Source organism: Pimephales promelas, chromosome 3 (genome assembly GCF_988280905.1).
Source record: "Pimephales promelas chromosome 3, fPimPro1.hap1.1, whole genome shotgun sequence".
Taxonomy (NCBI): domain Eukaryota; kingdom Metazoa; phylum Chordata; class Actinopteri; order Cypriniformes; family Leuciscidae; genus Pimephales; species Pimephales promelas.
In genome coordinates, this window is record NC_142771.1 from 47955618 (window position 1) to 47978280 (window position 22663).

The 22663-nt window shown below is 38.0% G+C and overlaps 1 protein-coding gene across 2 annotated transcripts in view; it reads left to right on the forward strand.

The window, feature by feature from the left end:
- The first annotated feature begins 281 nt into the window (after nt 1–281).
- LOC120487209 (uncharacterized) overlaps nt 282–22663 on the forward strand; it is a 42930-nt gene continuing 20548 nt past the window's right edge. Inside the window, exons 1-5 of one of the 2 annotated variants that reach the window (XM_039683463.2) lie at nt 282–322; nt 11363–11461; nt 11557–11710; nt 20047–20207; nt 20384–20590. In XM_039683463.2, coding sequence (XP_039539397.2) covers nt 11407–11461; nt 11557–11710; nt 20047–20207; nt 20384–20590 — 577 coding nt within the window. In that variant the 5' untranslated portion in view covers nt 282–322; nt 11363–11406. Of the gene's footprint in view, nt 323–11362; nt 11462–11556; nt 11711–20046; nt 20208–20383; nt 20591–22663 lie in introns of those variants that run through there. The other variant, XM_039683466.2, reaches the window with a different exon arrangement.

A 22663-nucleotide genomic window follows, 5' to 3' on the forward strand; every position in this document is an offset into this window, starting at 1 on the left:
TTACCTTAAAATCAACTTTAATGAATAAGACAAGATTAAACCAAACAAAAACATAAGGTGGCGTGGAATTCAGAACTCAAAACAAGAACCTGGAACAAACCTTTGAACAACGATCAGATAGCTAATAAATGACAAGAAACATGAAAGAATCACATGACGGACAAGAACAAGGAACAAGACACAAAACCCACACATTGACACTTGTCAATCATTATCTAATTCTTATGTGTACGCCTCCTTTAAATAGCTAATTAAATGTCGGTCAGACTCATTTAAATCATTTAACATTTTCAACAAGACAAAACTCTACATGAGTATCCAGGTAAGAATATTTCACCTGCTTTTTTATTTTCACACTGTAAAACATGATGATATTCTTCCTCAGTATTTTTGTAATGTTTTCCAGTACAAATATTTAAAAGAATCTTTCATTAATGAGATGCAAAATTACTTAAGAAGTCATGTTTTCTGAAAAATTAACTTATAAAGTATACTTTATTTCCCCTACAAAAATGAAGAAGGGAGGAGAAAAATGAAATTAAGAACGTCAGCACATTCCAATGTAAGGGGACTCGCAGTGTGTGTAGACAGAAATGGCTCATTCTTAGGAAATAGAAACATAACGGTTCATTATGTAAGGTCTTTATACACCACTGAAAACATAGTTATGTACATGATATTGCATTTCTGTCTACAGGTCCTCCTAAAATATTACACAATGCACCTTTAAGGCTACGTTCACACTGTCAGTCCAAATCCGTTTATTTGTGTTTCCGATAAGAATCTGATCTAAAATTATTGATGTCCACAGCGTTCAGATCCGATTTGTGTGTGTCGTGAGAAAGTCACATAAAACACACAAAATCTGATCACAGCTGTCAGACTGGAATGGATTTCAAGGATTTAAAGATGTTTAGATATTTGTTCTGGAAAACAAATATATTTTTTGTAGCAGTCCACACATTATTTTTTCTCCTTTAATATTGACACAGAGTTACGGGTCTCCAGCTCCTCCTGCTACTGAGACTCATCTAGAGAACTATGTCCACCTCTTCTTTCTTCTAAAAAACATTGCTTTGTTAGTGTATCAGGAGAGAGAGCTAGATAGGTTATTTGTTTGAGATTTGGTTTACATTGTTTAGATTATATTGTTTTCTATACTTTAAACACAATCACTCATGCCTCTTACCCAGATAAGCTTTGTTGTTTTTTTGTTTTACAGATATTTTTTATGTAAATCAATACATATTTTTAATTAATGCAACCACACTGACTTCATGCACTCTATTTGTCATGGCTTTGAGCCATCTCTATAGGAGGATATTTTATGACGTCATTGTTTACGTTTGTCGCGTTACATCATGGGAATCGTGTGGCAAGAAACACCGCTAGATACCTGTAATTTGATTGTTTTGCACGTTTGGAGGAGGATTTAGAGAAGAGGATGGTTCACTCTTGCTGTGTGCTCGATTGTACGGCTTTTTGGGGGTCTGATAAAAAGTTTTTCATTTCATTTTAAATAAATAAATAAGAACACTTATCAATGAAGACTTACCCGGATTTGCAGTGAGCAGTGATTATGTCTCCGTTCTGCGATCACCCACGGGAGATGCGAATCACGCTGTGACTCTGCTTGGCCAGGTCTAACCTCTGCTTTTACAGACTGATCTCATGAAATGGCGCATGTATAACACAGCAATTCGTATTTCCAACACATATAATCCCTTTTCAACGCGTTTATGAACGCCACTGACTTAACGTTACATTACTGTATATATAAATATATATGACCTACCCCAACCCGTCCCTAAACCTACCCGTCACTGTGGTTAATAGCATTTATGAGTCTTCCCCTACCATCCAAGGAAAAAAATATCCCCATTCCCATCCCTACTATACAATGATTTATTGCTTGTCTTTGTCGAATAATACAGAAGATAAAGAACTTAAAAAGTAATCGTATATTAAATCGCAATCACAATATGGGTTAAATCACAATTCGATTATTTTCCAAAATCGTTCAGCCCAAGTTTTACAGATACTAGACACATGATTTTCAAATGAAAGATTGGTATCAAAGAGAGTGCACACACAAACACACACACAGGTTCCAACCCGACGACGAAGACTTAACAGAGCAGCCATCAAGTGTTAGACAGTATTCTAGGTTATTACGTGTAGACTTTTTTGTCCAATAATTAGAATCTCTGTTTTTCAGAATTTAGTTGTAGGATACTACTAGTCATCCAATTTTTTATATCAGCTGTGTACTGATATAAAAGTACTTACCAATTCACAAAATTAACTGAATGCATAGCTGAGTATCATCAGCATAAGAGTGAAAACTAATGCCATGCTTCCTAATGATATCTCCTAATGGCAGCATGTAAAGAGTGAACAGCAGCGGTCCTAGGACTGAGCCTTGTTGTACGCCATACTGAACTTGTGATCGATAAGACATCTCTTCATTTATTGCTATAAATGGAGAACGGTAGGTTAAGTATGATTTAAACTATGCTAGTGCAATTCCATTAATGCCGACATAGTTTTCTAGTCTATTTAAAAGAATGTTGTGGTCAATTGGTACGTTCTACACAGCAAAAACTCCAGTGTTAAATTAACTCTCCTGGGAGTTTATATGACTCCACACTCAAGAGTGTTAAATTAACTCTGAAGCAGTGTTAAAGTTAATGAGATAATTAAGTGATTAATTGAGCAATGATTGACCAACATTGAAGACACCTGATGTTAACAAGTAGAATCACTGAAAGTGAAAAATCAAAATTATAAGTCACCATTATGGAGATCAGTGTTTGCTTCAGTGCGGCAGTCTGTCAACCCTTACATTTTATACTTTAGATATTGTTTTTGTCACAAAAGTCTGATGGGGCTGATCCACTGAGGGGCTGGAATGAAAGTTTTCATGACATCTTTTTGTGATGTGTTCTGCACGTCCGATATAGACATTAATGGATCCTTCGTACAAGGTTAAAAACAAGTTCAACATGTTTTCAACATAACTCATGGTCTTATTTAGACAATTTAAACTGTTTCTGGACTGAAGAAACACTCTCAGGATGCATTAAATTTACTATTTGAAATAAATTAGTTTATTTACATTGTTTAGATGTGGTTCAGATGGTGATATTTGTTTCATTTTAAGTCACCATTGTGGTGATGAGTGTTTGCTTTAGTTGGGCTCTTGGTCCCAATTCTTCTTACTTTAGCTTTTCTTTGGCTGTTGTAACTGTTTGCATAACACCATTGATTGTGCAGAGAAAGCCAAGAAAATTAAAAATTAGATGTCTTCAGTTGCTTGCTGATGATGACAAAATCATCTAAACTTATGTTTTTATATCTGAAATTTATAATTATTCATCTCGTAGAACTGCATTATTTGGACCAGTAACTTTATAATGACCACTGCATACAATATGTTTTAAGAAATTGAAACACATAGTCACACACAGATATCAAGATTTTGCATATGATTCTCAACGACGGTGACAACCAAAACAAAAAAGCCTGGGAATCGAGGATGTTTTGTACTATGAAAGCTACCCATCATGCATTGCGGCATGAAGCATTTTTTTTATTTATTGTCACCATTTTTGTGAATCATATGCAAAATCTTGATGTCTGTGTGTGACTAGATGGAACATTTTCTCAAAACATTGTGTAAATTTGCTTTTTGTCCAACTACTAGGCCAAATAATGCAGTTCCACAAGATTGGTGGTTATAAACTCCAGATACAAACACAAAAGTCTAAACACAACGTTAAATGCCCACTTTATATTGATTTCATCATCATCATCAACATCATCATCATCGTCAACAACCGACAAGGAGCTGATGAGAGCCAATTTTCTTGGCTTTCTCTGTCACAACAATGGTGTTATTCAAACACACACAGTTACAACAACCAAGGAAAAGCTAGAATACTAATTATTGGGACCAAGAGCCCAACTAAAGCAAACACTGATCACCACAATGGTGACTCAAAATGAAATAAATATCACCATCTAAACAATGTAAGGAATAAAAATAAACATAAGTTTTAATTTAATGCATCCTGAGAGTTTTTATTTGGTCCAGAAACAGTATAAACCAGTATAGACCATAAATAATGTTGAGAATGGCCACATTTGAACTAGTTTTTAACCTTGCACGAAGGATCCATTAACGTCTTTTTCAGATGTCCAGAACAGGTCAAAAAAGACGTCATAAAAACTTTCATTCTGGCCCCTTAGTGGAAGTCTTTTCAAACTCTGCCTTTTGTGACAAAGACATTGAAAAACATCTTTTGGACATCATTTTGCTCAGTGGGTTATGTCAAACCATAATCAGCAGCACCTGATCACCTTTTCTCTAAGCAAATAATGATCACCATTATGGTGACTTCGAAAATGAGATTTTTCTTCTTCAGCGATTCTGCCTGTGATCATCAGGTGTCTTCAATGATGGTCAATTATCACTAAATTAATCACTTAATTAGCTCATTAACTTTAACACTCTTGAGTGTTAATTTAACACTCATATTTTAACACTTTAACACTCTTGAGTCTGGAGTCAAATAAACTCCCAGGAGAGTTAATTTAACACTGGAGTTTTTGCTGTGTAAATCCGGAATGAAAATCCTCACAGATATCATTTCTTTCAAGAAAGGAACACAGTTGTGAGGATACTGCTTTTTCCAGTATCTTTGACAGAAAAGGCAGATTTGAGATAGGCCTGTAATTGACTAATTCTGTAGGATCAAGTTGCGTTTTTTTAACAAGCAGTTTAATCATAGCCAGCTTAAATGTAAAAAAGTTGATCATGTTACCCCCTTCTGAGATCTCTACATTGGTTCCCAGACAGCAAACTGACATTGAATCAACGTGGAAACGACGTCTCTCATGACATTGAAACAACGTTGATTTTGCTCATCGAATGAACGTTGAACCAACGTCAGACGCGGCATTCTTCAAAGCTAAATGAAATTCGAAAATTGGTTTGCTTTCATAACGTTGAAACAACGCGTTGATTTCAAGTTGATTTTCCGTTAGTTTTGAAAGAATGACGCGTCTGACGTTGGTTCAACGTTAATTCGATGAGCAAAACAATGTCAGATCAACGTTGTTTCTATGTCATATTTCCACGTTGATTCAATGTCAGTCTGCTATCTGGGTTACCTGTTCAGTATAGAATTGAATATAAAATTCTATTAGTGGTCAACAAATCTTTAAATAATCTTGCACTTATATAATCCTATCTGATGGACTTACACCTGTATAGGGGAGAGCGGGGCACAACCTAACGCATTTTGGTTTTGGCTAAATTAATTAAAAAATAATTAGGTTAGATTAATATTTTTTTACACAAGCAACATACACATCTCTGCTACAAATGACCACTTAAAGTTTTTTTCTAGGACCTACCATTTTCGTACAGTTGCACTAAAAGTGACAGAAGTGCAAATGTTACAACTTACCCCATATGTGGGGTTAATTGTAACAGACAGAGGGGTTAGTTGTAACACTTGTGTGTAACACACATAATTCAGGACTATTTTATTTGTATAGTTTGAAATTGTTTGTGCATCTGTATAGACAGACGTCCATACATCCATCCCTCATCCAATCATCCTTCTATTGTGGATCAATATCATGGATAGAGACACAGAAAAGGGCTGCATAGTTTTGCAATAAATAATAATAAATAAATTATAAATATTGTAATTGCAATTAAATTAGATTTGTGTGTGGCAGCTGCATGTACAATTATTATTATTAATAATAACAACAGTAATAATAATACAAATGAGCTTAAAATAAAAATTTAAAGGGTTTATTCTTGCATTAAAAACAGGCCATATTTTTAATAAATAAACAAGTTATCATTCATAGTACACTAAATTTTAAACATTTTAAATTACAACATTGTTTGTGAAAGCCCAACAAAGTTGGTATACTCACACCTGAAAAGTTGTGAGGCTCTGTTTTCATTTGATTATCATTGTACACTTGGCGGCTTGTTTGTAGCACTGTGTTACAACCAACCCCGGTGTGTATTACATATTTTAAGCCTAGCTAACAATCGCTAGGAATTGCTGGCATGTTTCAATACGGTGCTATGTTTGAGCCAACAAGACAGTGATTAAGGCAATATAAAGTTAGATTTGGAAATGTATACACCCAACTCAGAAACCGAAAAAAAAACCTATGATGAAAAAAATGACTTCCATGGTGTCAAAACACTTTGTCCAGTATCTTCACGAAATATTATCAAAACTTTCAAATTCGCGGGAGACCGTCTTCTGGCAGCAAGAGAAAAATAGCGGAAAGACAACCTGCTTGATCCTGACAAACAATGTAAACGGTCCGTGTTACATTTAACCCCGCGTTAGGTTGTGCCCCGCGCTCCCCTACTCCTAAGCGTGGACTTAGATTGGGAAACAAACTCCTTCTTCATATTCCCAGACCCCGCTTGGAAAAAAAAAAAAGATGAAATAGAGCCTCAAAAAATGAAATTTTATACAGCTCTTTGGTCGGCCAGTGGCCGGTAGTAAATGTGCTTTAGAAATAAAAGGAACTTAAACTTGAGCTTTAATCTTCTTTAAGCGCAACGGACCAACTGTGTCTAAAGTGCTGGAAAAGACAGAGTTAAAAGTTTCTGTCACAATATTGAGTTCTTCTAAGCTCTCTGGGATGCTGAGATGATGAAACTGATTAGGAAGATTATTGATAAAGCAATCCTTTGTGACAGACGTTATAAATCTAACATATTTATAACACGGAGTCAGCTTTGCTACTTTGGCTAAGTGAAGTTTACAGGAGACTAGATAGTACAAATATACTAGACTAAATATAGTGTGTTTACCGAGTTTATGTGGGCGTTTACACATCTCAATGTGTTGTTTCAGATCATTTGCGTTTGAATACCGCGCGCTCTCCGTGGGCGTGTCACATTAGGAAAATAATGAGCCGAGAGAACGATAATGAGAACGGCTGACATCTCTCCCTTTTTATATAGATTACAGAGAACATTTATTTTAGTTTTAAATAAGATAATTTAAAAGTACAATCTTAAAGGAACACTCCACCGTTTTTTGAAATTTCATAGAAAATAGAGGCTTATTCACAGTGTCCTCTACATTAAAATAGTTTCCCAGACAGCAAACTGACATTGAATCAACGTGGAAACGACGTCTCTCATGACATTGAAACAACGTTGATTTTGCTCATCGAATTAACGTTGAACCAACGTCAGCCGCGGCATTCTTCAAAGCTAAATGAAAATCGAAAATTGGTTTGCTTTCATAACGTTGAAACAACGCGTTGATTTCAAGTTGATTTTCCGTTAGTTTTGAAAGAATGACGCGTCTGACGTTGGTTCAACGTTAATTCGATGAGCAAAACAATGTCAGATTGTTTCGTTGTTTCGATGTCATATTTTCACGTTGATTCAATGTCAGTTTGCTATCTGGGTTGGCAATAGCATTTTTTTCAAAGTGCATGCATTGTCTTAGTTTGGCAATGCCGACACTAGCTTAGCTTGGCATAATGAATGGAATCCTATGTTGCCATGGTGTGAGTAAAAGTGATTGAAAAAAACACACCTAATTACTTCTTGTGGCCTGTGTATTCACAACGAGTACAAATATCATTTCATATTAAGACTAGGCGATTAAATAGGCAGATGTTGACTTGGGACTATATTAGGGTGAATCACAGGTGAAGCACTGCTACTTGGGTGCAGTCATATCACACAACACCTGAAATACCCCAACTTCCGTCAACATACCGGCGTGAATATTAGCTGGCTATTTTTACGACAGTCAACATAGTGAATGGTGATTGACATGGGGGATTTTTTTTGCGAGACCAAGAGGGTGACTTCTCAGACCCATACCTCTGCGAACCAGAGTTTTCAGAAGAGAAGCTGCGTGCAATGTAAATAGACCGACAGAAGGAGGATGTTGCGATCACTCAACAGCCTGAGGACGTGAGAATTAGAGCCAACACGAACTGGTGGTGTGAGTGTGGGGCAATATGCCACCCTATGCCGACTGAAATAGAGTGTCTGTGCTGTGGCGAGTGGGACAAAGTACTGCCATCGATGACCAGGCTCAACGTGCCAGATCAATATGACCGTGGTGCGATAGTCAACTGGAAAAAACTCCCCACGCAGAAGAGGACAGCTGTCCACAGAGTGAGTGATTATTTTGCGTGATATGACTGCACACAAGTGGCAGTGCTTGTGTCACAATGCCTGTGATTCACAAATAGCTGCCAACTCTCACACATTGGCCGTGAGACACCCACATTTGATTAGTTTCACACGCTAACACCCCCGATTTTTCACGCTGAAGTGTCAACCCGGTCGGTCGTATTTTAGCTCTTTTACTGTCTTCCTGCTTTAGTATTTTCCCGTAAAATAACCCGTACACAGCAAAATCCCCAGTGTACATATGTACACTCTCGGTGTACATATACAGTAGGTCCAACTCCAGGGTGTTAAAAATGAACACTGAAGCGGTGTTGAAGTTAATGAGATAATTAAGTGATTAATTAAGTGATGATTGGCCATTAGTGGTGACACCTGATGTTAATAAGAAGAATCAATGAAGGAAAGAGAAAAAACAAGAACAGAAAAAAGAGAAAACAGTGTTTACGTTCATAGCCTCCAACATGGCTGACTTCTGGATTGATGACGTGTAGTGAAAACCCTCTATAAAGACATTAGAAAACACATTAGAAATGTAAAAGATAAACAAATAATCAGAAAAACAAGAGTGTTGCCAAATCAATGAAACAATCAAAACATAACTCACATAACTGTTTGACCCAAACCTCTAAAACTACCAACCAAAAGAAAAATGCAGAAACAAATCTGACCCTAACCCTTATGCTGACTAAATAAAAAGGAAAACAATGGGTGGCAATCACTCTCCAATTAACTAATAGGCAACAATGCTGTCTACCGTGGTCTTTACAGGTGGAGTCCTATTTGAGACCAACAATCAGTAGAAGACAAACTCACAATACAAACGAAGATTAAAGCTAAATGATCTACAGTCGTCTACAGCATACAACACGCCGTGTTCAAATTAGATTAACAGCTTTTAAGCTTATCATCGGTTACACGCACACAATGCATTTAGTTGAGTTTCTAGTGATCTAGTTCTGAAACAATGCATTCCATCACCAGCAATAATAGATGTGATGGAATGCATAGTTTCAGAACTAGATCACCGAAGGAGTGTTAATCTTCTAAACAGCGTATAAGCAAAAACATGAACAAACGTGTACTTGATTTTGATAAATAGTTCAAGGCATGGGTGTTAGCTGAGTTTTGGTGCTCCTTGTCAATGAGCCTTTTAACCTCTTAACTGTCACCCCCCCTTTTTTTGAATATAGATGAAAATGCATATTTCGAACTTAAATGGTTGTAATTCAAGAATGCTTTGGAATATAGACATATGATTGGTCTTGTTTTAAAGAAGACATTTGGCAGATTTTTGTAGAAGTGAAATAAATTAAATAAGTGAAACAGAAAAAACGTTATAGAAGTTTGAGTTTATGGAAATGTACAATGTAAAAATATTAATTATTCATATTTTACATAAAATATATATTTTCAAAAGCTGGGCTACTCTAAAACGTCAGAAAGATCAAAGCCAAAAATCTGAACAAGTTGTGTTTCAAATTCTAGGTTGATATCTCAAAAAATGAGCTTTCAGTAAGATTTTGTTTGAGCGCAGTACCCAACTTTTTCACTAGGGCACAATCAGACTCCATTACTGCGCATATAAGGGCGTTTGCATTTCCATTCGTGTTTTGAGTGATATGAACCATTATTTTCACAATTTTCATACAATTTCTGAAGTAGAGATCCTATTCAGAAGTAGTATGGGAAGTTTGGCAGATTTTGAAATGAATTGAACCTCTAAGAAACACATACAAAGAACACGCATGTAAGTCATAGCTAGCTGCCACGTCACAAATGGTGAATTTATTTATTTTTTTCTTGATATTTCAAACTTTTCAGACCTTTTTTCCAAAATAATTGAATGGATTCTATCTTTTGAACTTTTGGCATGAAAACAAACTGAGGTATCTACCCTTTTTTCATGATTTTCCATGTTTACTGCTATTTTAAAATAAAGGTCTGAACACGCCTTATGAGTATGAAAATATTCTTGTTGCATATTGATAAATTATGGCTCCTCTGTAATATATTTTGAAAATAAGTCACCAAATATGGAAACTAAAGATTGTAAGCTTTCAAATGATATATAGTTTGTCAATATTATTTAAGGTATTTACTAAGATATTATTGTTTTTAAAAATATAGTGGCAAACGTCCCACCTGTGGGACGGGCGGAACGTCAGTGGATTAGTGAAACGTCCGTTACGTCATGACGTCACATATCTGATGAGCAGCCAATGATCACGACCTGGGACTAACGAATAGAAAAAAACACAAAAGAAAAAGGGCAAAATACGCAAACACACGTGGAACGTAACAGATGAAAAGGGTAGCTAACATACATTCTAAAAATCTAAACAATTTGGATAATAAGGTATCTAAAATTATTATAGCAATATAGAATTATCTAAGAGCCCACGAGACCATTGTTACACTGGCACAGCATCCTCAAAGCGCTTCTCCATTCATTCCATTACATTCCATTCCATTCCGCTTCATTCCCAGCACCAGATTGATAGTGTCGCCGCCTCTTCATTTTCAAACATTAACCCACATGACTGGCAGAAACAAACTTTCAAACTTATAATTACCTTTTGTCTAAACGCCTGGCATGTGGCCGTATACGCTTATATCTCTTTTTAGGTAGGACCAGCACTGCCTACACCTTGGGTGTGTAATTGTAAAATTACAAAATTAATATTAATAAACCACTCTTCTTTAAAACATGATGACGTTTTATTTCACATGTCTGTGCGTTGTGTTTTATTGAGCTATTTGGTCTGCAAACATGACTGATTTTGCTCACTGCGGCTCAAAAGATTCTCTTTCTATGAAGCCTGTAAACTGCATTCAACGGTTCTTACTCTGTAGCGACACTAACTCTATAGCGGTTGACCAGAGCACTGCATTTCTCATGAGAAATAAAGATCTCAGGGGATTTATAAACAGCCTCCTTGGCCATATCAGAGCAGGCAGAGGGTTCAGGAGTGGTTTCTGTCATCTCGAGGATCAGTAGCGGTTGTGCTTCTTCAAGAGGAGCTGCAGATGCCATAAGATGGCGGAGAATATGCTGTGGTAGCCATGACGGATGTAGATTTAACTGTGCAGCTCTGTTTCTTTTTTATATGGTTTCCTCAATGCCTAAATGTTTGCTTTTGCTCTCTACAGGTCATAAAATCAAATGTATCTGCAGACGCGGCACATGAAACATTATGGAAAATGATGCTGAAATCGCTGTTGTTGGCATTGGATGCCACTTTCCTGGAGGTAATTGATTATTGACTATTTACCATTTTATCATTTTTTCATGTCCTGATTTTGGTTTAAACTATATTTGGATTGTATGTTCACATCTATATTAGGTGAGGGACTTGAAAACTTCTGGCGAGTCCTCCTTCATGGAGAGAACTGTGCAGTTCAGATACCAGACGACAGGTTTAATCTCTCTCAATGGTACGATCAAGATGAGAGCAAGGCAGGAAAGATGCACACAGCAAAGGCAGCACTTATTGATGGGTAACTTCAATTCTTTTGCCCTCATAAAAGAAATCAAAGGGGCCATGCATTCTGTTTTTAATCAGGGCTTAAAGTATTCCGACACCGTGCCGGATCTCGGCGTGGGGCTGTGAGGTGGAATAAAAAATTGTGAACTTGCATGTGGTTTAATATTTCCGAGTCAATTGATTTCACCTACCAATCAAATGTGAGCATCGCAGCTCTAACACTTTACAAGCCTATCAGAAGCAGAGCAGGGCGGGTCCAGGCGAAACAGTGTGATAGAGATCCATACGTCACGTTAGCGTCGTCGTTGAAAGCATGGAGTGCAAGTTCATGAAGCCTGGGTATGATGTCCTACCTACGGGCTTAATTTCCTATGCGGTCATGTCCTCCCCACTTTCAAATTTGTTTGTTGTGATTTTTAACCGCATGCCGCCATCGCCACGGAGGAGCAGCACCGAGCCTGTGAAAGTCCTATTGAGCAGGTAAGGCCTATAACTAAGGGTGCTCCGATTGCTCGGTCGCCAATCAAAAATGGCCGATAATTGCTTTGGGATGTGTGATCGGCGGTCTCAAGGCCGATCCAGAAAAGCCAATCAGATGATGCAAAACTCGCGAGACAATTTTTAATTTTTTATGCCCTGGTAAAAATGGCTTCAGCTGTCTGGCAATTCTACAAGGTGTGTGAAAAAGCAATTCACTAGCAATCCATCTGCAATGTGTGTACCACGCCGCTGTCCGCTTGTCAAACTGTGCAGCCTCTCTGATCAACATGTCAAATCATCGAAAAGAATAGAGTCCGTCCGCAACGGCGATAGATTGAACCGCGCGTCCGAGTGAAGACTGTGCGAGCTACAGAGAACACTGTATCCTCTGATCGCCGTGGCAACGAGCGCTCAGGTTGAGTTCAAAAACAAACAAACACATTTCAGTGCTAGATTTCGATTTGATTTTGAATGCTCTGCTAGTTAACTGGAGATGTTTTATTTATTTGTATTAGGTACATCCGTGCCTCAATGTTACTTAAAATAAAATCCTTTTAGTGGTAGGACATGACTTCACTAGCTCTAAACAAATCAATCTAACCATGTGACAAGCAGTGTTGGCTTTCTTAGTCTGTTTAAAATAATTCAGTTGCATACATAATTTTTTTTTTTACCAAAATATTGATGTTTAGGAAGTAAACTTTGGGAAAGAAATTAATCTAGTAATCTCTACTCTCTCTTTATCTTCCTCTTCCTCTCTAAATGCCCACAAAATCAAACTAAGCATCCCAGAACAAAGCAAAGTTATAGATATACAGATATGGAAGTTGTTAGTTATTTGTTATTTTTTGTTGCTGTGCACTTTTAAGAGTATTAGAAAAACTGATTGCTGTCTGACTCAAAACATTATTTTGGCTATAGCCTTTTTTGTTGCAGTTTTTAGTTTAATGTGGTCTAAAACTAAATTTAAAGACTCAGATGTTCTGTCTTTTATTTATTTTATTTTATATTCTACAGGAAAGTTGTATGTCAAGTCCTAAGCTGCTCCCAATAACCAAGCACAAGCTGCCAAGATAATATGCTGGACATATTCCTTGCAAATAAATACACAGGTGTAAATACATGATACATTGTCTTTTCTTAAATGTAATACTTAATGTACATTGTGGTTAAATATAGTTTAATAATAATGCTACATGATAAATAGAAGGCTTCAAATAGACCCTGTAATCGTTGATTGGTATCGGGTGATACAGCTTCCAGTAATCGGTGATCAGCCCCAAAAATCCTGATCGGAGCACCCCTACCTATAATGGTTGCGTATTTATCCAGTAATGAAATAGGTAAAGTCTTTATGAATCAATCAATCAAGCCGTTTTAAAAGATAATCTGTTCTATGCACATCTTACATGTGTGTTAAAGCCAGACATGAAAACTACTCACCTTTCGGCGAAATTCGCCGTTTTGAAACCAAAATAGGTGACCTACGTGAATCGTGTAGATTCGATTAGAAAATGTTTGGAGGGAGGGGGGGGGGATAATATGAAGCCATACTATAGTATAATGTGAGATAGAAATTAATATTTAAGTCATTCAATTCAAGTTCACGTAAACTTTTCCCTCCGCTGCAGCTGTCAGTAATTCTCCATTCAACATTCAAACAAACAGTTACAGCGCATCGACTCGTCAGTCATTCTCCATTCAGCAAACAGCACAGTGCGCCGTCAGTCATTCAATATTCAAACAGCACTGCGCGTCGCGTTCGGCAATGATGAAACTCTCTCCAAGATGATTAAATGTTAATATTATTATACTTGATCTGTAGATAAAGCTCTTTGGTTTCGCATAAATTGACTATCTTGGAGTAGTACCTCAATCATGTTCCTTTACCGCACGCGCGTGTCTATCACAACATTGGAGAGCATATTGTTCTTCACGCGCACAGTAACTGAAATGTAAAACTGTAGAAAAGAAAAGGCTAAATAAACTATTGCATAGATAGATAATGTATAATTATCTAATAGATAGATAACTGTATAATACACTATGGATCGATATGTATTTCCCTTGTGCTTTGAACTTTTCAATGCGTAACTTAGTCTAAACAGAGCTGCGCGTTGTGACTCATGTTGCCTCAAGCGCATCATTCAGCGTTCGGGATGCGCATAAGCGCTGTGTGCAGCACTCTATTGCTCTATTGGGGTCTTTCATAATCATATCATAATACTTTTGCGAAATTAATTAAAGATTATTAATAGTATTTTTTTGTTCTGTTCTATCCTATCTATCATATGTTGCTGCCTCATTAAACAGCTGTGCTATGCATTTGTGCTATATATATATATATATATATATATTGTTAATTTAATAGTAGACTATAAAATACTTGATCTTTTTGATTTTTTATCTGGTTTTTCATGAATGTATTTTACAACAATACAAAGAGCAATGTATTGGAACCGAAACCGTTTGGCAGAACCGGAATCGCTAAATTTCTCACGATTCCCAACCCTACTCTTGAATGACTTCTCTTCTCTCTCAAATGAAACTGCTCTTGACTAAAGAACGCTTGTAGCTTTGATAAGGATTTATCTATAGGTCCATTTAATAGCTTGTTTTCATGTGACGTCATGTCACTGCGTTGCCATGGTGCGAAATGCAGATGCAGGGCAGGAAGTGATTTTCTATATAGTGTAGTGAAGTTTTATTCTTCCACACAGAAGTTCTTTATTGCGTCGCTGTAGTCATCTCAAGGATAATCTGTTACAATTTATACATTTAGAGGGGAGGAGTTTACATTGAGGGGGGAGAAACTGAAACAAAAGCATGCAAATGAATTAGGAACACACCCTACTCTGAGGCCATTACCAATCCAATTGAATCAGCATTACTATTCAAATGCTGATAGTGGCCAGGAACTCTGGTTCCAAAGAGCCATCCCAGAGCCATTAAAGACAAAAGGTGGAAGTCTTCCTTATAGCTAATCCAATCAAAAACAGGACTATCGGGAAAGGAGACTCTCGCTGGAGACTCAATAATCATCTTCTAAACTTTCAGGTTTCATACCATTGGAGACAAATTTGTATTCCTCCAATTCCCCCTTTTGGAGTTCCAAATAACTCCCACACTATATACAAATTTAAACAATTAAAAGTTCACTCTTGTAACTTTTGCTATTTACAGGCACATCAACTCATGTTCTGTTTGCTTTTTCTATAATTGCGTGCTGACACAGAAAACAAACATGCAATTAGGGTCTGTGAAGTTCTTATGGAAGATTAACTTCAGTCATCTGTTATAATTTTGCCAAAAGATCAAGACTATATTGTTGGACCATCAAGTTTGTGCACAAGTGAGTCAATGCAGCCATCTTCGGCTGTGGCCTGCAGCGTTTCCAGCAAAACAAGGATTCTGGAGTCTTCACTTTGTGCGATGTCCTGGTGGTTACTACATCTTGATAATGTTGATGGATGACTGAAGGTTCCATAAGTCTTTTCTCTGCGTTGTGTATTTTTTTTTTCTTCTTTACTTTGGTGATAGTTGGCTCGGCAGTGGGTCTCGTTGTTTTCTGGAAGAACTGTCTTCATACGCAAGTGAAGACGTCTGTGCACATGGGTCTCGGGACAGCCATCAAGTGGTATCTGCACAGAGGAAAAAGAAATCAAGAGAGCAGTATTTCTTAAAAGACAAGAGTTGTATCCTGCAGAGTAAACACTGAGTCTGCTAGTGTTCCCTCTTTCCCTATTCCTTAATTCTTGACACCTAAAGAACACAGTGAGGTGAGGATTGACTAAATGGGTGACCCCTGACGCATATGGCATTTCGGTTCTTCCCTTGGGTTCCTCACTGGTTCGTGTCCTTTCATGTCCCTATCAGTGGGCAGAACTTTGCAGAACACTTTGCAATGTGACAGAACACTTTTCATTGTGACACATGATACCAAGTTTCTTTTCTTCCTTGACACAATACTGCCGATCAACATCCCTTGATGGGGCACATGCCACTTACTGTAGACTCTAATGGCTTGACCTGTCCTGTGACATGTGTTCTTTGATCTGCGTAACCCAATCATGAGTTATTTCTCCTTCATCCTCTAACAAAACATCAGTCGTTGTAGACATCATACGTGAGAATGGGTGAGGGTAGTTAAACCAATTTCCCCAATGCCCCATGTGGGCATTTACAGTCTGACCTAACACTATTATTGATGAAAGGCCTGTGCTGTAGAATAACATTTAAGGCTGTGAGCCCAAATGGTTAACACCTCAAAAAGCTACCCAAGTTTACTGGTGTGGAGAATAGCAGCTTCAGAGTAGCAAGAAAGCTGAGAAAAAGTTGGCCAAAAAGGTTGACGAAGGTTGATTGAAAGTTCTGTGAGACCAAGTCAGATCCAAAAATGGCAAAGCTCTTCTGTAGTCAGCTATAAGGCCATCTGACCAGATGCGGACCAGCGGCCCTTTGTCATTGAGTACACTTTCAGTATCATCCACTATTCCACTGTACGTTACAGCTGACTGACAAAACCTCTCAGTATATTCATTCACAGTTTCTTCTTTCTTTTGTACACAGTTAGTAATTCTAGACCAATCTATCTTGGGTCCTAGGATATTCTTTAGGATTTTCAAAACACCTTCTCTCAGTTCATCTTTTCTGGCATGTTGCAGTTCAGAAGTAACAGCAGGCTCAAAACTGTTGAATTCAGATTCAGTTAGAATTTGAGACATTAACTGTGTGACTTCTGTTAACGACATGTCGTAGAGACGCATTTTGCTGATCAAAGCTCTTCTAAATTCAGTGAACTGTATGTGTACTGGCGGTAAACTCTGGGACAATCTCTCTATGTCTCTAGGTCCAAGCGTTGTAGCAACAGTTTGGATTTGAACAACAGAAGCACTGGAAGGAACACTTTCTTACTGTTCAATTCCCTGCGGTCTTTTTCTAGCAGCACACAACTTTACTGAATTTACATGCTTATCTGTTACTGATGGGATGTCTATATCTCTTTCAAACAATGCTTGTAAGTCAGGAAAAGTTTCATCTGACTGTTGGTCTTCAGTGTTACATGTGGTTGAGGCCTGGTTATGGCCCACCTTTGTCTTGAAACAGGACAATTGAGTCTGCAATTGTTTGTTTTGTTTATTTAACTTAGCAATACACCTAGCTTGTTCTTGTGCAATGGATAAACTGAATTCTTTGTGACAACAGGACCAGACTTTTTCTGGGTGAATGCCAAATTCAGTTATCCCAACCTGCAAGAATTCATTTCCGGGAGGTATATTTCGGTAACAGGATTGTGGGGGTGGGAGGGAGGGCTAACTTTCGCGTTCGCGAGGCACACTCGCAAAGTCTCTCCCTCTGTACAGTGCACGCGCAGCACGCTATGTATGTTATGCGCGCAGTATGTCTCGCTCTAGATTCCGGGAGATTTGAACTAATTTGCGGGCATCAGGGAGACGCTATCAATATGCGGGAGACTCCCGGAACTTCCGGGAGACTTGGGATGTCTGCAAATTTCTTTGTCAAATTCAATCTGACTGACTGAGTCACTATGGAGTCCATGTGCTCTCCTAACAATGACTTAAATTCACTATCTGACCACAGGCCACTTTTCTCAGTTGTAGGAACCAACCTAGCATTCGTCACAACCATTTTGTGAGTTTCTTTGTTACCACACAAAACAACTAACTTTCTCTGATCAACAGAGGCTACACTTGTTTACACAGATCGACTGTTGTAAAACCTTCTTTGGCTGAGCAAAGGAAAATCCACAATATTACTAGCACTTTATGCTAATCTTCCCTGCTTGTACAGAGGATCAAACTTTCATCTCTAAAGTAACTTTTTAGAGGGTAACACCACAAAATAACAAAAACATCACAAACTATTAGCATGTTACGCTAATCTTCCCTGAAAGAAAATGGAAAGGATCTTTGACCTTCCTAACTTTTAGAGGATACGACCACAATAACTAGCACAAAAATGCTAATCCTTCTCTGTGAACAGAGGTTATCACCAAATATTAACACGTAATGTTAATCTTCCCTAAGTTTAGAGGATACCTTCTCTAGCAACGTAGAGGGACTATTCCGTTAGACAAACCTTCCCTGACTTATTCAGAGGATATCTTACAACTTCCCTGACTTATTCAGAGGATCCCAAAACATTAACATTTAATGTCAATCTTCCCTGCCCGACAACAGGGGATATCTATCACCTTTAAAAGACAACTTTTAAAGGATAACTTTAGTTAATCAGACACTACAGCTGTCTGATAACTCTGATGGCGCAGAGGCACAAGTTTGGTACTGGTCTGGTTCTTTGAATAGAGTGAAAACTCACTGAATCGTTGCTTGTATGAAAAGATTCAGTCTGGAACTCAGTCAGAAAAGTTCTTTTGTTGAGATCTTGTTCTGGAACTCAGTCCGCTTTGAGATCTTGTTCTGGAACTCAGGTAAGATTTGTTGATCTTGTTCTGGAACTCAGGTAAGATTTCTCTATTGAAATCTTACAGTTCTTGATTCAGGTAAGATTTCTCTATCCGGGTCACTGCACCATCTGTAGTGAAGTTTTATTCTTCCACGCAACAGACCAGGAGACTCTTGAGGTATCTTTCACGCAGAAGTTCTTTATTGCGTCGCTGTAGTCATCTCAAGGATAGTCTGACTAAGGCTTACAATTTATACATTTAGAGGCGAGGAGTTTACATTGAGGGGGGAGAAACTGAAACAAAAGCATGCAAATGAATTAGGAACACACCCTACTCTGAGGCCATTACCAATCCGATTGAATCAGCATTACTATTCAAATGCTGATAGTGGCCAGGAACTCTGGTTCCAAAGAGCCATCCCAGAGCCATTAAAGACAAAAGGTGGAAGTCTTCCTTATAGCTAATCCAATCAAAAACAGGACTATCGGGAAAGGAGACTCTCGCTGGAGACTCAATAATCATCTACTAAACTTTCAGGTTTCATACCATTAGAGACAAATTTGTATTCCTCCAATAGCAAGCACTATAACAAACTCAAAATGCCTATGTTTTGTGTCGTTTATGGTTGCTCAAATCGATCAAACCACGAGGAGTTTTTATCGTGTGCCAAAAGTTGTTGTTCATAAGGGGGGGGAAATATCTATCTAAAGTCAAAGTATGTCTGTAAGACGAGGTAGTTGCTGACATCTACAGCCTCGATGGCAGACAAATCTCTCAATTCAGTTGAAAATCGGTCCTCTTCATAACGTATGGATCACGTCCAACATATGTTTGATTTTCTGTTTATATATTTCTCTTGTAATCGCGTCTAAAGTAGTACAGTACAGATTTTCCTCCATCTCGTCCATTGCGCTCTTCACTCCTTGCCCTCCATCTGAATTTCGTGCGTCAACACAATCACGTGACTGCAAACCATCTATTTATAATTTATGTGGTGTGGACTGTTTTATGACCTTATTCAATTTCTGTATGGTACTGGTAAATATGACATTTATTTTGGGTTTAAGTGAGGATTGTTTTTAAGGTTCATTTAAATAAAAAAATTAAGCTTATTAATTTGGGGGGGGGGGGAATAATTTTCAATGAGACATCAGTAGCTATAATATTAGTGATACTGGCCTTGATTTATAAAAACATATTACATGAAGATACAGCTGTAATACTTGAAAATAAATGGTGCCATTGAAGATAAGTCCATCTGTGCAGTTCCCCCCTGTTTTAAACATTATACTCTGTTCACTTATGTTTTTCAGGAAAAAAAAATGGTGCAAATTTAAAAAATAAATTAAAGGCCAGTGACTGAAATGCTCTGTTTGGCCTCTCTTTGCATCAATTCACTCAAAAAAGCAATAACCCAATCATTTACCTTTTATTATGTGTAGTTTGAATGGGTTCGACAACAAGTTCTTCGGCATCACTGATTCTGAATTGATCAGTATGGACCCTCAGCACAAACTTTTGCTGCAGTGCACCTATAGGGCTCTAGAGGATGCTGGGATACCAATGGAAAAGGCCAGTGGAATGAAAACAGGAGTGTTTTTGGGTAACATATACTAAATAATTCATATATTCTTACTGTTAATGTCTAGGAGTAAATGTATGTATGTGTTCAGTTATTAATCCCAGGGGATTTATATGTGCATGCATTTATAATTGCATGGTAAATGCCATTGGACCAATCTGTGGCAAATGTTTTGCTTTGTATTGCTTGTTTTTCAGGCCTAATGAACAGGGACTTTGAGCTGGCCTCTGTGAGGAATAATCCAAAACACATCAACCACACAAATGGCACTGGTGCCGCTATGAGCATAGCCGCCAACCGCATCTCATACGTATTCAACTTCTCGGGCCCCTCTCTGTCCATTGACTGTGCCTGCTCCTCATCCCTCGTCGCCCTTCACTTAGCTTGTCAAGCCATAAAACAAGGTAGGCTTTACAAACATGTACAGCATGCACTTGGGAATACATTTCACTCCTTCCAACATGTGTTCTTTTTTTTTTTTTACATAAAATTACACTTCAATCAGATGTAGATCAAATACTATATTGAGTATCCTCATATCAAAAACATCAAAAACACAGCATACAAATATATGCCCATTCATACACCATACAGTCCAGTGGCGGCTGCTGGTCTTTCAAAGAGGGGAAGCTCTTTTTTCTTCTTTTTTTAAAACTCGACTGTCAGGGGTGGGGATGGTGAAAAGAGCGAAGACTCCATGCAGAGTTGATGGGCTTCATTTTATTGATAAAAACAAACAAGGGGAATAAATTGGGAGCAAAAAAGGCAGGTAACGAGGGAGGACAGGTGGGGCAAAATAACTAATAATCAGGAAACAAGATGGGAGTCGACACAATGACAGGAAAGCACATATGGCACAACAAACACATGACAAGCACAAGCCATGTGCTCATACCAAACATGACAAAAACACATGACCAATAAAACAAATTAAAAAGCAATTGTGCTCACACAAAATGAGACCTGAAGAACGATGAGAACACTCATAAGACACGTGTTCACACAGAACATGACAACATGAAAGCACACAGCTAGTTTAAAACACAAGCTGTGTGCTACACAGCACAAGACAAAACATGACATGAAAGCACGCGGCCGATGTAAACACAAACCATGTGCCACACAATACACAACACACTGAACAGAGCGAACACGACAAGACAGAACGCTAACGTTATGCATGAGTACGACCATAAGGTCATCCTGTGCACTCACAACCGAAAACAAACACGCGGAGAATGCATGTCCGAATCCCAACACAAAAGTGAAACCAAACTAGACAGATGTGCCGTGATTCAAACACCACGCCCGCACATGTAACAAGACACCTGACATCGACGGAAGAAATGTGGGAATTAGGTTGAACTGTGAAATATCTGATGAAAATTGCAAATACTAAGAAATATGTTACAGTAGTTCGTCTTTCGAGTAAAATACACACAAAATTCGCGACGAGACTGAGCACGAAGTCTTTAAACTAGCTTCCGCGTCAGCGATTTTTTTATTGGGTGAAATCGCTGTCAATCAAAAGGAGATGCAATCCTCCAATCATCACGCGGACGCCCGGACGCCAGGCCAGCCCACTTTCCTATTCACCCCAGAGACGCCCGGCGTCCGTGGGCGGGACATAATCGCAGCATTTATCCAATGACCGTCTAGTTTAACAGCACTGAAAAAAACTGTTCAAAGCAGCCCCATTGAAGTCAATGGACGCCGAGCTTCAATGGGGAAATGCCATAGGAAAATGCATGCACTGTGACGCGCTACAGGTATGCATGAGAAGGAGATCAAGTCAGCCGACCTGCTAATTGTTGCTTATTCTGAACGAACTCGTCTTCGAGATTACCATGTTCTAACGCATTTTTACTCATTAAAATGTTAACACAATAGTACACATTTGATCATTATTTGTTTGACATTATAGGGGAAGCTGAGCTTCCCTTGCAGTCTTAAAGAAATCTCCACTGATACAGTCGTGTTTGCTGTACATCTATCCATCAGAAATGTAAACTTTTCACAACAACAACAAAAAAAGAAGAAGATAAAACTATGTACATGTAGGGCGTAGTTTTCCTTGGCATTCTGTATATTAACTAGAAAATAAATCAGATCTTTGAGATGTTGCATATTTGGTCCATTTTTTCCAGCACAAAGCAAATTGTTCCAGTTTACGATCTGAAAAAGCTGTTATCTTCTCCAATTTGTAAATCTCCATTGTAATTTCCATCCATGCGTTTAGGGTAGGGCTCTCGTGTGACAACCATATTTTGGTAAAGCTCTTCTTTACAGCCACCAGCAATATATTCATTAAATATTTAACTCTTTTTAACCATTCTTGAGGTATATATCCAAAACATAAGGTTTTATTATCAAATGGTATTACACATTTAAAAATATATTGTAAACTATTACGTATTCATCTCCAATAATCCTTAACAACAGAGCAATCCCAGAAGACTTGGTAATGGTTTGCATTT